Source organism: Lathamus discolor, chromosome 16 (assembly GCF_037157495.1).
Source record: "Lathamus discolor isolate bLatDis1 chromosome 16, bLatDis1.hap1, whole genome shotgun sequence".
Taxonomy (NCBI): Eukaryota; Metazoa; Chordata; class Aves; order Psittaciformes; family Psittacidae; genus Lathamus; species Lathamus discolor.
Window position 1 is genome coordinate 580,394 of NC_088899.1, and position 14,714 is coordinate 595,107.

The 14,714-nt window shown below is 41.4% G+C and overlaps 1 protein-coding gene across 4 annotated transcripts in view; it reads right to left on the reverse strand.

Moving 5' to 3' along the window:
* Positions 1 to 14,714, reverse strand: part of LRRC38 (leucine rich repeat containing 38) — a 63,188-nt gene that overhangs the window by 8,802 nt on the left and 39,672 nt on the right. For 3 of the 4 annotated variants that reach the window (XR_010616246.1, XM_065696242.1, XM_065696241.1), the window contains exon 1: positions 7,206 to 7,848. The exons of the other annotated variant lie outside the window; for it this stretch is intronic. Coding sequence is in view for 2 of the 3 variants with exons in the window: in XM_065696242.1 (XP_065552314.1) it covers positions 7,206 to 7,833 (628 nt within the window). In the remaining variant the exon portion in view is untranslated. Of the gene's footprint in view, positions 1 to 7,205; positions 7,849 to 14,714 lie in introns of those variants that run through there. 4 annotated transcript variants of the gene reach the window in all.

The following is a 14,714-nucleotide window of genomic DNA, read 5'->3' on the forward strand; positions in this document are numbered from 1 at the left end:
TGTCAAAGATATTCAGTGCTTGGCTGCAGCAAGTAAACCTTTGATGATAGTTAAATATATACCTCATTGCTCCCACAACATGTTCAAAGAGTTGCTTCTTCATACCAAACGAATCTGTAAATGAACTAACAAGTGTGAGTGTTATAAATATATAGCTTATGATATTTTCGTCAGGGCAATCACATTATCTGCAGTGACTCCAGCTGGCCCAAGGACAATGTCACACAGGCTGTAGCTCTCTGCTACGTCATCTGAAGCAGCAGATGTACTTTCCTGGCAGGCTGCAACATATTGTTTGCTTTTAAAAGGGGAATGCTTTGAAGTGCCAGTGAAGGGACGGGTGCTAGATTCTATATAGGCTTGCCTTAATACGGAAACATAAAATGAGATGAAAATATGGGGCTGTACCCTGAGGAACAGATCATCTCAATAACATGGCAAGTATGAAAATGCTGGAACTCTAGAACCATGATGTTAAAAGGAGAGAGATTTTTAAGCAAGAGGTATTACTTACTCCAGGTCTAGTCAACTCTATTTTAAAGGACTCCTTGTGTATTTCTGTCTTTGCTTATTTCTAATACCCATGCTAACTATATCTTTTATTGAAGAACTTCTGAAATTCATTATTACTTGAATTTTATGGTCTGTTTACCCTCAGAGGGAGATTTCCCAGCTATAATTTTGGATGCTGAGCTTAAAAAGAGGCCTCAATTCTGTTGGGTCTTTGTAGACTTCACAAAAAACAGGTATCAAAATAAACAGTTTCCTAACATTTGGCAGTGTACAACAGTATGAGATCATGAAAATGGTCACTCATATATACACTGGTATGTATAGGAAATATACCCAGAAAAACACCTGAAGCCATAAATATCCAAGTGAGATTCATGCACACATGTTCATTACTATCTATGCAGTAAACGTAAAAACATTATAATATGCTATTTATTATTATTTTTTTAAGTAAAATTTATATTTGCTCTTTTGGGTGGAATTTAGCTGTTCTCTCATGTTGCTGAATGCAGTTGACAGAGACTGAAATGCTAAAATGTGGCATTGTATTTCTCATATGGTATTTTTCCTCCAGCTATAGCTCTCTTTTGTCTACTTAAACACTGTCACTAATGCATTAGATGTATTCATAAGCATTAATAAAGACAGGCATTGCCTCTGAAGAGAGATGAGTTCTCACTGGAAATAGCCTCAAGCTATCAGAACAGGCTTAAAAAACCCGCAGCCCAGATTTAGGTCCTTAAAGCAATTTTTGTATAGCCAAGTGCCCTAGAGTCTCACAGATCAACATCAGAGGGTTCGTAACAGTTTGTCTCAATGCCTAAATATTAACATTAGGTGTTCATATCTTCAAATGCTGTCCTCACACCTTCAAGATGGAAGTACTCCAAATAACCTTAAGATGGAAGAAACAGAGTGAAAAGCCAGTTGCAGTCAGATCATCTTACTGAAAACTACTAGGATAGCAAATCATGTATTTATATGTAGAAACAGATTTTATGCACTTCATAGGGAATCTAAGTTCTGTTAGGAGCTTCTGCTTGAACAAAATAAAAACTGCTGTGTGAAATGCCTTAAGGCTTTTAATTCCTTTCCATAAAGACAGATATGTTCTGTACCAGTGATGTGCTAGCATGTTCACAATACTCAGGGAAGAACTGAGTGGCTGTAATTGACAGAACAGCCTGTCCTTTTTAGCTGAAGCTTGCTCTGGTCTGTATTACTACATGAAGTTAAGGCAGCCTTCTCTACATAGCAGATAAATAGGTACTGATAAAGAATGCTAAGTTGAGATGACTTACAAAATGCTCAGTTGTTTCATTGAGTTGTTGTTAGACAGGCAAATGAAACCTGTGCTCCCATTTAACAGAGATGCTTTGTTCTGAAGACAATGGTTAACATTTTCAGTGAGCCCAGGGCTACCGTAACAGCCTGGACCAGTGAAGTAAGATGTTATTTTATTTACAGAATAAGTTTAGTAATGGATCTTAGATTGGAATGGGATTATAGAAAGAGCCAGAGAAGCAATAGATGATCACCTCGTGGCAGTCTTTCTAAGCAGGCTTACACAAATCCTTCCATTCTTCTCACTACACTGATTCTCTTCTGAATGTCCTGTTTTCTTTTAGGACTGAATTCAGCCTGAGTTTCCTGTTCCAGAAGGCTGCTTATATTCTCACTGTCACCTGCTCTGGCTTTTTTCCCTACGCCCTCTTCCTGCCATCCTTCTGTCCTATTCTTTTCCATAGACAGCTTTTACCTGGAACTTTACCAGAATTTACCTATCTACCTATATAGGTACTAGCTACAGAAGTCCTTAAAGTAGCTAAACAGCATCTGGATCAGTATTATCACTACAAGCCCCTTTCAGTATCTTAAAAATCTACAGCCTTGTGAACAACACTTTCCAAAGCAGAGTGACATTTGCTCAGATGAAGAGGGAAACATGGTCCTAGCTACACATTCGTGTTGTGACACAGGATTTGCAGCCACTAATGAACTTTCTTCTAGTAAAGTTCAGTGATTACCCTAGTTTTGGATACAGTCCTGCACATGGAACCAGTTCTGTCTTTTTCAGGCTTCTTTCACCAGTTTGGCTTCTAGTGGTGTGAAGGTAAGTGTTAGCATCCAGGGGGAAGGTGCACTGACACTATGCTAGCTAATCCCATCTGCAAGTCTAACACCGAGCACTGATCCTCATCTTAAACTTGCACTACTTTAATGTCAGACATTTAGAACATCTGTTTCCTTTATTTATCACACAGACAGCACAAATCTATCTGGAATTCTGTCACTGGCCAATTCTGAATGAATTTTTCAAAGCCACCAATAAGAATGTTCACTCTAAACCTCATCAAATTGCTACAAACCTGATACTCTTTTTAACAGAGGGCAGCAAAACTTTTCATTATTGCAATGGATAGTGGGAAACTAGAAGTCTGTATTAAACACAAAGGGTTGGGAAAACATTGCATCCAGCACAGAAAGCACAGACACTGACTATTTCTTGCAATCCCAGAAACTACGCAACTTCCCAAAAAGGTTTTTCCAAAGATAGCGAGAAGGAAAAAAGTAAAAAGCAAAATGAGGGCAAGACGACAGAAAGGAGACACTGGAGTCACCCTCCCGGAATACTTCAGCTCTAATTAAAAGTAATGTTAGAAATGCATTAGTCATTAGCAAACAAGGTCACAGGCATGGCTGCCCAAAGCATGTTCTCAGCCACAGATCTCTCCAAAGCACTTCAATGCAGCCACTGCAGACTACTCGTATGTCATTGTTACATGCATTTTATCTGAATCCAATCCCTTCATCAAGATGGGATCCTCAGAAGGATTCAAGAAACATTTTAACAGCGCCTTTCATCAGAAATTGATTCCATCAAAGCCATTTGTATTTAAACATAAATGGGAGCATTCATAAACCTCAGTTCTGTAGGTCATGTGCACCAGCGACAGTCTTTTGCTGGATAAGCCCCCAGTTTCAAACAGTTTTCTTAAAAGTAGGTTACGAGATGAGGTAAGAAAGGAAAAGTGCATTTTTAGCCCAGATAAAATGCGACACAGAAAAAGCTCTGAAAGCTGAAGAAAACCTTTCCAAGTAAGAGAAAGTGAGTGCATTTTTTCAGGATTTCCAGCTCTCTCTGAAGTAGAAAATACAAGAAATCTCAAAGATAACTCTTGATCTCAAGACAATGAATGCCAGATTTCCTTAGACTTGAAACCTTATGCCCTGAAATTAACTCAACGTCTAACTACCCTCCCTTTATTCAGCACCTCTCTTGCTTTTAATCATATTTTTCTTTATTTCTCCTGTCAGAGCCCAAACAAACTCTCTTCTTCCTCCTTCTTCAATTCTCACTTGACTTGACAATTGCTTTTTGCAATATTCAAGATGGATCAAATATAATCAAGCAGAGAACAGAAGATCTGTCATGTCTAGGAGAAAGAATAATAGTCTCCAATTATCACCTTTGGTCTTCACAATTCCTTCTTCACTTTCAGTTTGTTATTAATCAATAACCAGATCAGAGGGAAAAGACTGGTTTGGAGTATGACGAAAATTCTGGTTTACTATCTCTTTACAAGTAGAAAAATGTTTGCTGTTTTAAAGTGTTGGGTTAGATTGCAGGTAAAGTGCCGAGTTTAATAGCAAAACTTTCAGTGCAGTTTCTTTACCAAGTCTGCCTGCAGATGTGGCATGCAGAAGCATTCACTCACTGCCAAATTAAGCCTTTAGTCAGATATTAGGTTAGGTGAATAAATGCAGGGAACTGCAAAATGATTCAAACCCCAGCTGTTTGTGTGAAGTGACAAGTCAGATGTGCAAAGGCAGCTCAGCTGAGAAGAGGCTTCTCAGTCAGCAAGTCAGACAGGTCAGTAGAAGGTACAACTCCACAAGCTATTTCTGGGAGCATGCCAGAAAGAATAGACCTGGCTTTTGCAAATCTAAAGAGTTGAAGTACAGCTTTTGTTCAGAGACCTTATTGACAGAAGCATCCCAAGCCAGTGTAAGACACAAGACAGTGTACAGAGCCTTTAGTTTCTTTGCAGTGTTTCTCATGAAAGTGCTGGGGATCACCACTGTGACTTTACTGTTATTCACCCTTCCACAGTTTCCCTTCTCAGTAAACCCAGGTTACAAAGTCTGCCACTTACAGGCTGGGGAACTTCCATCTGTCATGGAACCATTCTGTACTGCTCATTACAGTTTATTCTTAAAGAACACAAGAGAGGAAGAACACCAGCTAACTCCTTTCTCCTTCCTTGATTTCCCATTTGTACAGGCCATGCAATGCAAATGCTTAAGTAGAATTATAAAGGAAAACCATGTAGCATTGATATATGAGCTCTTCTCTTGGCCCCTGAAAATGCATCCCTTTTGCTTTTGCTGTATTTCCAGACATAACGTGTGCTGCCCTACTTAGCTTAATGCGTTTGCTGCCAGAGTACTTCTGTCTCCAGCCTTTCAGCACTACCCTGAGGAAGGCAGGGACTCAGAATGCTGGATCTTTCAGTGAGTTGCTCTTCCCATCCCTACCAGGAAAGGCCAAGCAGGGCTGTGGACAAGGTCAGCCACACAAACAGTGCAAATGTGATCAGTTCTTGATGGGTATAATATTGTGATGTAATTAAAACCTAAAAACTGGATATTAAATGCAAACAGATCATAATTCTAAGAATTAGTTTTACATTGACTTGCCAAAAGTTGGTTTGAAAGGTACTGAATTGTGGCCATGTGGTTTTAGAATTGGCTTTGAGACAGTTTTTCCTTTTTTGGGTTAATTTTGCCCTCTGTGAATAATGTTTTGCTGGTTTATTACAGGAGACAGCCAGTATGTTTGTGGCAGCAGCTCGCTGACTCCACGGGCTTTTCTGCTTACATGCACTGGAGCTTACTGGCTGCAAAGACATCAGAAGACTTGCTCCTGGGAACAAATACAAGTCAGGGGGAAAGTCAGGGGGACAGCACTGATTAAACCAATCATTTGAGTATTTGCTCCTTCTCTCCTTGTCTTCCCAAATAAAATCTAACTGAAAGTTTGGAAGATGCAGATGAGGGAATAATTTTTTAGCTATTAGGCTGAAACACAAGTATGGATGAGAGAAAATACTGTGAGAAAGCATCTCAAAGCTTGCAAGATACTGGGAACACTGTTAATACTATAGGAGAGCTCAATCACTTGAAATTTCCAGACATAAGTTCAGAGATGCTTTAGAACACTGACAGGGCTGGGACAGACTCTCAAACTGAATAGACTCTGTCTGGATAAAGGGGAAGGAGCAGAAGCTTGCTAAAAGAGATGGAAAGCACAGAGAAAGTGAATGGATGTTTAGCATGAGAGGTAGGCAAATACTTGGTTCAAATAGAGCAAACTTCAGCTAAAGCAACATGGGAGGTGTGAGAACAGGCCCAGGTTTGGTTCTGAAAGAACAGAGATAAAAGTTTCACTGAGGGAGAGGGCAAAACCACGACATTTTTCCTCAAATGAAAAGTGAGGAAGCTGTGTTCTTCCTCAACACAGCTGCTTTAGAGCTGAGGATATTGAGGGCAACCTAGATGAGTACATGAAAGAAATGCTGTCCAAGGTCAGGAGCATAGGAAGAACCCCAATAACTGACTACTGATCAAGAAAGGGGAGAAAAGACCTCTGGAATCTGTAGCCTCACTGTTTTTCTTCCTTTTTGTCTGAATCCAAAGGAAGAGTTATTGGACCACAACCCATTCTCCTGAGCTCTTCTCCCCCAGCCTTTTAGTTCTCACCATCTTCTGCACAAATATCCCCCCTCTGACACACTGATTTCATGTCAGGCAATGCCTGTACAGCCTCTGTAGCTCTTACAGAGGTGCTTTGCTTCAAGCAGTTTGCATCTGGGCAGCTCGGTGGTCTAAGATTATACCCTGGTGCTTGTCCAGAGGCATGAACTGGGAGACGATCTACTGCTAAAGCTGGATTAAGAGAGGCTTTAGGGTCTGTTGGGATGTGTGGAGCAAGAGTCTGGACTCCCTATGTTTCCAGTCTTAATACTGTTTTTTCCCCTCCCATGCTTTTTTGAAAATTACTGGCCCAAATACAAGCATTATATTTGGGGTGTTCCAGAGCCAATTCAATTTATTCCTAGTATGGGAAGCATTGCTATTTTAATGAAAAGGAGCCTAAATCAAGCTACAGAGTTTCAAACACAGAGTGTCACAACAAAATACTTCCAGGAAAGGGCTGACAATCACAGTTGCACAAAATGGGGATTTAATTTTTCTGTAGCAGCTTTAGAGCTGATCAGCAAGATGAGAGAGAAATCACTTTTCCTAAGGAGCTGCCACAGAATATTTAGCTACTCTCAAAGGGCTTATTGTAGAAAACATTTTTTACCAGAGAGAAAATGAAGTCTGGAAGAGAACCAGCTTGGGGCTGAATGAATTTGAAAAGGCTCTTTCACTGCCTGTGTAAGCTTAGTCTATAAATCAAAACTATTAGGGCTTAATTTTTAACTTTTGGGAAGAGGAGCTGCTGCTAAAAAAACCAACATCATTTTAATGGACTCCTTTGCTGAAGGCATGCAATTACGGCTGGACCAAACTGCAGTGTGGGACACTGCAGGCAGCACACAGACAACCTGACCAAGAACCCTCCTGCCCTCCAAGACAGACATATAAAGAACATACATGCTGTGCTGTAAGGCACCAAGCTTTACCTTTCTGGAGCTTCGATGCATTGTCCTGTATCCAGCTGAAAAGACTGGCAAAGTCACAGTCACAGACCCAGGGGTTGCCCTCTAAGCGTATAGTCCGCAGGGAGGGAAGCGCTTCTAGGATTGCCACATTGAGGCTTTGTAAATTATTGTCATTCAATTCTAACACTTGGAGCTGTTCCAGGTTCTCAAAAGCAGCCTCATCCACATCCACCAGGTTATTGTTGCCAAGGCTCAATTTTACCAGTTTTTCTGCTGATTTGAATATCCCAGCATCAAGCTGTGTTAAATTATTGTAGCTTAAATCTAAATAGAGCAGTTTGGAGGACCTGCTAAAAGTGCCCTCTTCTAAAGAGGTGAGGGAGTTATTCCTGAAATCCAAATAGACCAGATCTCCATAAAATATAAAGAAATCAGCTGGTATCACCTGAATGTTGTTATCAGCTATGAGAAGTTTCCGTACATCCAATGGAAATGAACTAGGAACACTTGGGAGTCCTTGATCCCGGCAATCTATGGTGTGGTAGTCCATACAGCTACATACAGCAGGGCAAAAATGACCCACGGGTAAGAAAAGCAGGCAGACAAAGAGAGAAGAAGGCAGAAGGCAGAAAGGAAAGCATGGCAACATCGTCAAGGATCTGAAAGCTGTGATGAGCACCACTTCTAAGAGAAAGACATTTTGCTCAGCTGAGTGCCTGGTATTTGTGTGTGTGTGTGACTGTATCCAGGAGATCACATATCATCATAGATCCGATAGCAGCACAGCCTTGGGAGGGGGAGGGAGAATGACTGAAGGAGGGAGGGAGGGAGGCAAATGTGAGGATTTACACTGTCAGAATGTTATAATGCTGCACAGTGCAAGGGAAAGCGATGATTGGGCAAGCGGTGGATCCTTCAAAAGGCCTCCCTTTGCTTCTGTGAGCTAAAAAAAGCCAAGTGCCTGCTCGCATATTTGCTGTGTATTCCAGCAAATGGGAAATCACACCTGATCCTGTGACTCTGACAGCAACAGCTTATGCTTAAAAAGCCTTCCAGGTAATAAACCCTAATGAAATCACTGACTTTGTTTCTTTGGATGAGCCTATCTCAAGGTGAGCAATGCTCTATAGAAAAACAGGTGAGGGGCAGGGAAGCATCCTGGTTGACTGCTAAGGACAGCTCTCCCTTTGTAAAACAGGGAGCAGAAGAGCAGCAAAGGGAGAGCCCACAGACAAGGAACTTGTGCTGTTTCTGGATATGACTCATTATCTTTTAACCAAGAAGGATAACCTCCTATAGCAACAAGGAATATGGTCTCAAGAGTGCAGGGTTTTTCCTTCCCGTTTTAATGACAAAACCAGCTACTTTCTAATACAGCACCAGTAATGTCTGTTGGGCCACACAGAAGTGCAAATTGTGGTACAGATCTGCAGTGAGTTAAAACTGAACAGATTTTCTTCCTTTTCAGGGGGTTGCAATATTTGACAATCCATCTGCCTGTCTCCTATGGGCCAGCAGAGATGATTTTGCAACAAGGTATCTGTGTTTTTTTTTTACATTCCCAAATCCACACCCAGAAAGGCAAATCCTCTGCCAGCTGCAAGCTGAACATTTAACTCCATCCCGCCCTCCTCATACACGTCATATAAGCAGACATAAATGGGACTCTTGTGCTTGGGCCATACCTATGTCTATGAAGGAAGATTTTTCTAAAGAGACAGGTTTTATTTGTGTGCATGTGTCCTGAAGATTAGAGCAAACTCAAACACCTTTGGAGAGCTCATTCCTACGTCAAAGAGAAGCCAGTAATCTTGATTTAAGGTTGTATTTCATCACTGAATTCACTATCTTTCATCCAGGACATGGTATAAAAACTTCCTTCTAAAACAGCCTATCCTCCCAAGATACTGCACTTAAACTCACATATGAAAGCAGGATTATCAACCTCTCCTTCAAGAAGGACGTAGAAACACTGAACTGCTGTGAGGGAGCAAAGAGAGAGCCAGACTGTTCTCAATAGCACCCACTAACAGAAAAAGAGGCTATGGACACAGATTAAAAACCATCTGAAGAGATGAAAACACTTCTCTTTTCCTGTGAGGGTGGTGAGACACTGGAACAGGTTGCCCTGAAAAGTTGTGGAGTCTCCATTTACACAAATATCCAGAAGAGAAATCTCTCCCATGCTGTACATGGGGCAACTTGTTCCAACTCTGCTTGAGCAGGGGATTGGACAAGATGATTTCCAGAGATCCCTTCCAGACTCAGAGCTGTCAGGAAGTGAATGTGCCAGGAAGAGTAATACCTTTGAGCACCCCTCACGTTTTGCAACACCTTGTTTCTAATTTGTAAGTCTTTCAACTAAACCACCTCCAGCCAGCCTCTACATCCCTGCCATAATCACAGATCCTGCTTCAGGTAGCTTTCATGTCTTGAATCACTTTTAAAACACTACCCACAAAGAAACGGCCACAGTGGCCTCCATAAATCACCAGGGCAAAGCCCAACTAAATTCCCAACATTACCATTTCAAACCTTTACATTACAGAGGAAGTGGAAGTTTGATAGGCTGTCTGTGAACAGAAATAATAAAAAATCCCACGCAAAGTAACTCTTATGAACAGGATTCAATGAATCAGCATCAACAGGTAACTGCATCTGGTATTTCTCATGCAGAAATGATGTTTTAAAACTTTTAAGTCTGTATCTTGCAAATACTTTGCTCCTGCTGTAACTGACTGGTTTTCTCCCTCTAATTTAATTAAGGCTTTAGGTCAAGATAAAGCTGTTCCTAACACAGGAAAGCAGATGTGACTCAGTAACTTGTAGTAATGATAATTTTACATAGAGATCTAGCTCTCTATTTAGTGAATTTATAATATACAGGACTGAGGGGTCCCTATGGCTCCTCCTATGCAGACCCACCTTTCCCTATCAAATGTACAGAATCAGACTCTGCCATTTTCTTTTCCAAGAGGCCTCAGTGTTTATTACGCCTGTTCCACAGATGGGAGACTGCAGACAATAAGGCACAATTTGTGAAAGATCCAAGAATATGTTAGTGGCATGGGTAGGAGCAGGATTCAGCTTCCTAAAAATTCTCCCAGCCCTTGCTAAAACCACCATTCTTTTCTGTACAGAACAGACTTTCATTTTGCTCAGGTGCGCATGTGTGTTCTTTACATCTTACCCCCTTAGGGTAAGCCCGGTAAGCAACAGTATCTTCACAGCTTATCCTGCACACTTGCATGCAGTTTGCATTTTCTCTACAGAACCTGTGGAGCTTTCCTGTCTGAGAAGTTTGTGAAGGGGTTGGCAGGAGACTAGGGATTACTGGCTCTGGATATTTTGGGATAGGTATCCCGTAGGTTTGTCAAACATCAGCCCTGCTCCACAGCATCCAGGCAAATGGTGTGTCACTGCCAATGCGTCCCAGCTACCCAGACCAGGTGCAGTGCCTGCTATCACAGGCCACGTGCATGGTCTGGCACCTTTCTCCTGCTGTCTTTCATTCCATAGAGCTTCTTCCTGAACTGTGTTCCTCTGTATAACATTCCTGTTTCATTTTGTCTGCTCAGCTTTATTCACTCCTTAGTTACTGCTTATTTCTCTATTTTCCTCACAGCATAAATATTCTCTGGAATCATTCTGAAGCTTCATTCACTTGCCAGATATTTCAGGCAATTTTGGATAGCAGGAAGGAGACTCGGCAGTACAGGTTTCTATCTAATAAATAAAGCTTTAACTTTGTCATCTTTATTTGCATCAGTCAGTTGCAGTAACCTGCTCTGCTACACAAGGGGTTAGCCTGCTCTCTGCTACGTTCGCAGCACCCTCTTGTGCCCTGCAGGACAGCAGTCATTCCACGGCCACCCTGGTCTCTTCTGATGAGCTAGGAGCAAGTTTTACCATAGTCCTATAGTTTACCTACGCTCTGAGCTTCACTTCTTCCTCTTCCAGTGGCCTACTAAGTCACTCTATGCAAGAAAATAAGATATAATCCCAGCAATGTTCTTATGTGCTAATTAGTGGTGTTCTTTTGGCTACTTGTTACAGTAGCAGGGACCCTAAATCACAGATTGCCAATCACCTATTGCATGATAGCACTGAGAACATTTTTCAGTAGCTCACAATGTATCATGCACATCAGGATTTTGTTTGGCTTCACCTGCCACTGTGGTAAATACAAAACCTGTGGTCCTACCCTCTAGGCTCCCCTAAGGCAAGAGGTACAGGATGAGTTCAAGGAACATGCTTGTACTTCAAACAGGGTAACAGTTTCATAATCAAAGAACTTTGGAAAAGTTTGTGACAAACCCTTTTGTGCAGAATGAAGATGCAAACCCAATTTCTCTCCATACCTTCCAGTTGTAGGAGTTGAATAAACAGAACAGTAACAGTGGGCAGGCTTTGGACTAAACCAACAAATATCTGGCTTTTCATTCCCTCAATTTGCTATTCAGGATACTGGTAAGAGAAACCTCTGAAATAAAACAGTGACAAGCCCACACTGGTCCTGGATCTTTAGTGTGCTTGTAGCACTACATCGTGGCAAGCAGTAGGAAACAAACAGGAGGAACCAAACAAAACCCATTTGCTTCTCCATCTAGTGAAGTAATAAATAGCTTTGCAGGAAAATGACAAAGATCTCACCTTAGGAACTTCCAGCTCACCACTAAAATGTGCTCAAAACTTCCTGGAATAATTTGAGTAAGAAGAAAAAAAGAAAGAACATGAAGGATCCCAGTCTCAGCCAACACATCCTTACCTAGAAGAGACTGAAAATGGTCCATCCCCACCCACATTTTTGAAGAGCTCATTGAGCATATTTTCCCATCGAGAATGAAAACTTCCTCTTTCCATGGAGGAGGTTATTATTACAAACTTATGCTTCATTAAGGCACATGTCGTGTCCAAGGCTGCTGTACCAGGTGCACACAAGGACTGCAAACAGTTTTCTTCCTCACCCTCATACATTAGCAATGTGTCATGGGGAACAGTCTTCAAACTTGAATGATTAACTGCATATTAATCAATTGAACACTGAAATAAAGCACTACACAACAGCTCTGAATACAAGTCCCATTTTTCTTCAGATGTTTACCATTTCTCTTCCAGGGCTTTTTTTCTTTTGGGAAAAACCTTCCCCTGCTATGACCAGGTATGTTGTATGAATGCAGCCAAAGGGCACCTTTGGACAGTTCCCTCTGATATTACATATAAGAAGTGCTGAAAAAGCAAAAGATTCCTTTGTCTTACAATTCCTGAGATTTAAGAAACTGTGAACTGAAGCTTGTGTTACACCTGCCCAGCCCTTCTGTGCTGCTGCCATGCCACTGGGAGGGAAATGCCATCAAAATTAATCAATCTGGCAACAGCAAGGATTGAGTTTGAAAACCTCAGACATTGCAGTTCAGAGCCAAATAAGACCAGTCTAATCCCATCAAAAGACTTCCATCATCTGCTCTAGAGAACTTGGATCACACAGATATGCGGTCACTGCATTACTGTAAACCACTGACAATCTCTAAAAGCATCCATGAGAGATGGAACAGTGTAAATTATATTTTCTTTTCCCTCAGGAATGAGTTTGCATCCAGCCACTACAGTGTAGTCAACCCCATGTCCTCTGCTTAGCTGATCCTGAACTACTGCAGCTTTAAAGCAAATTAAATGTGACTGAAGGTGGAAGTTCTCCTAAGCACAGAGGTGTGCTCATGTATATCCACTGCTAGTCTTGCATGTAATAGAGTCACAAATAAGGCTGGGCTCAGGTTTCTTCTTGAACACCATTTATCTGGGCAGATTCACCAGTGGCTCTGTTAAGTTCTGAAAAACCTCAAGGAGATCAGAGATTCTTTCAAACCTAAGAGTTTCTAAATAATGACATATATATATAAAAAATTCACCATCAGAGTTGTAGGGGAAAATTTATCGAAGTCAATGACTTTAAATTAGCGGTTGGAGTAGAACATAACTTTCATATCTGAAACTTGTTTCAACTTGCACCTAAACACAGAAGGAAGTTGGAGCAAATTCTCAAAGCCCCAAGACATGACAAAATTTAATCCAGCTCTGATGTAAAGCCAACCAGATTGTTATTTTTAACCCATGACTGCTACTATAAAGCAAAAGACAGGAAGCTAGTAAGTCTTGTGGACTGATTTCCTCCAAGTCATGCCCTCCATACTCATCCTTTCCATCCCTCCTCTGCTGAACATTCTATCAAAGCACTGAACGTGCCCCTATGCAATCTGGCTGAGCAGAGGGTGCAGTGTGACAAATGGTGCATGTTCTAGCAGAGAGGAGGCAAGTTATCTTTCAAGGAAAGAAACCCAGAAATTATTCTGAAATATCTGGGAAGCAAATTTAAGTTCTGTCAGTAGGAAGCAGATAGTCTTAATGTGTGCCCTGTGCCACCTTGAAAACCCTTTGGGGAGTTCTCTTTGTTATAGTGAACAGCAAATGCACTTATAGCAACTAAACCAATTGACAGCTAATGCTTATTAAAATACCCCCTATATATTCTTTGAGTATAAAACCTCTCTGGAGGTCAGCATGGTAGACCAGAGAAAAACAAAAACCACAAACCACAAAAACAATCCCCCCAGCAACCCCCAAACAAACAAAAATAGGCCCTGGCTTGATTTTTCTATCAACATCATAACATTAATGGGCCAAATGTCTTTTCCAGAGCAAAGCAGATGCTGCATTTGTGAGGATTTTATGCAAATTTGTACTACAGATAGAAACAGTACCAGAAAACAGCTCCATTTACAAAGGCACAGCTAATTTAACTGGAAGTCAGGGGCTTTTTGTGACTCCTCAGTTTGCTTTGGTAAGGGGATTTTACAAAGCCATTAAAAGCCATCTTCCTTGGCTCTATTAATTTATTTGATGTGGTAAAAGCTACTCACAACAGGGGCAAAGAAACAGGCTGGATCTTCTAGACCTTTGTTTGAATGCAGATAAACACTGCCCCCCCCAACTCCCCAGTTTGTGGTCACTGCCGTTTGCCCATCTACCACACTGATTGTTGCTGCATACCCTTAGAATAGTTAGGGTTGCAAAGGACCTCAAGATCATCCAGTTCCAACCCCCTGCCATGGGTGGGGACACCTCATACTAAACCATGTCACCCAAGGCTCTGTCCAACCTGGCCTTGAACACTGCCAGAGATGGAGCATTCACAACTTCCTCGGGCAACCCATTCCAGTGCCTCACCACCCTTATAGTAAAGAACTTCTTCCTTATATCCAATCTAAACTTCCCCTGTTTAACTCCATACCCTTTGTCCTGTCACTACAGTCCCTAATGAAGAGTCCCTTCCCAGCATCCTTATAGGCCCCCTTCAGATCCTGGAAAGCTGCTATGAGGTCTCCACACAGCCTAAATGTATTATTACCCTTCATGGATTTAAATGTGCAGAAAGTGTATCTGTGTCCCTGAGAATTCCAAGCATCATGTGAGTAGTAGAAATCATGGAAATAATTATTACACAGCCCTCTGTTGTCCTTTTTAATAAAAATA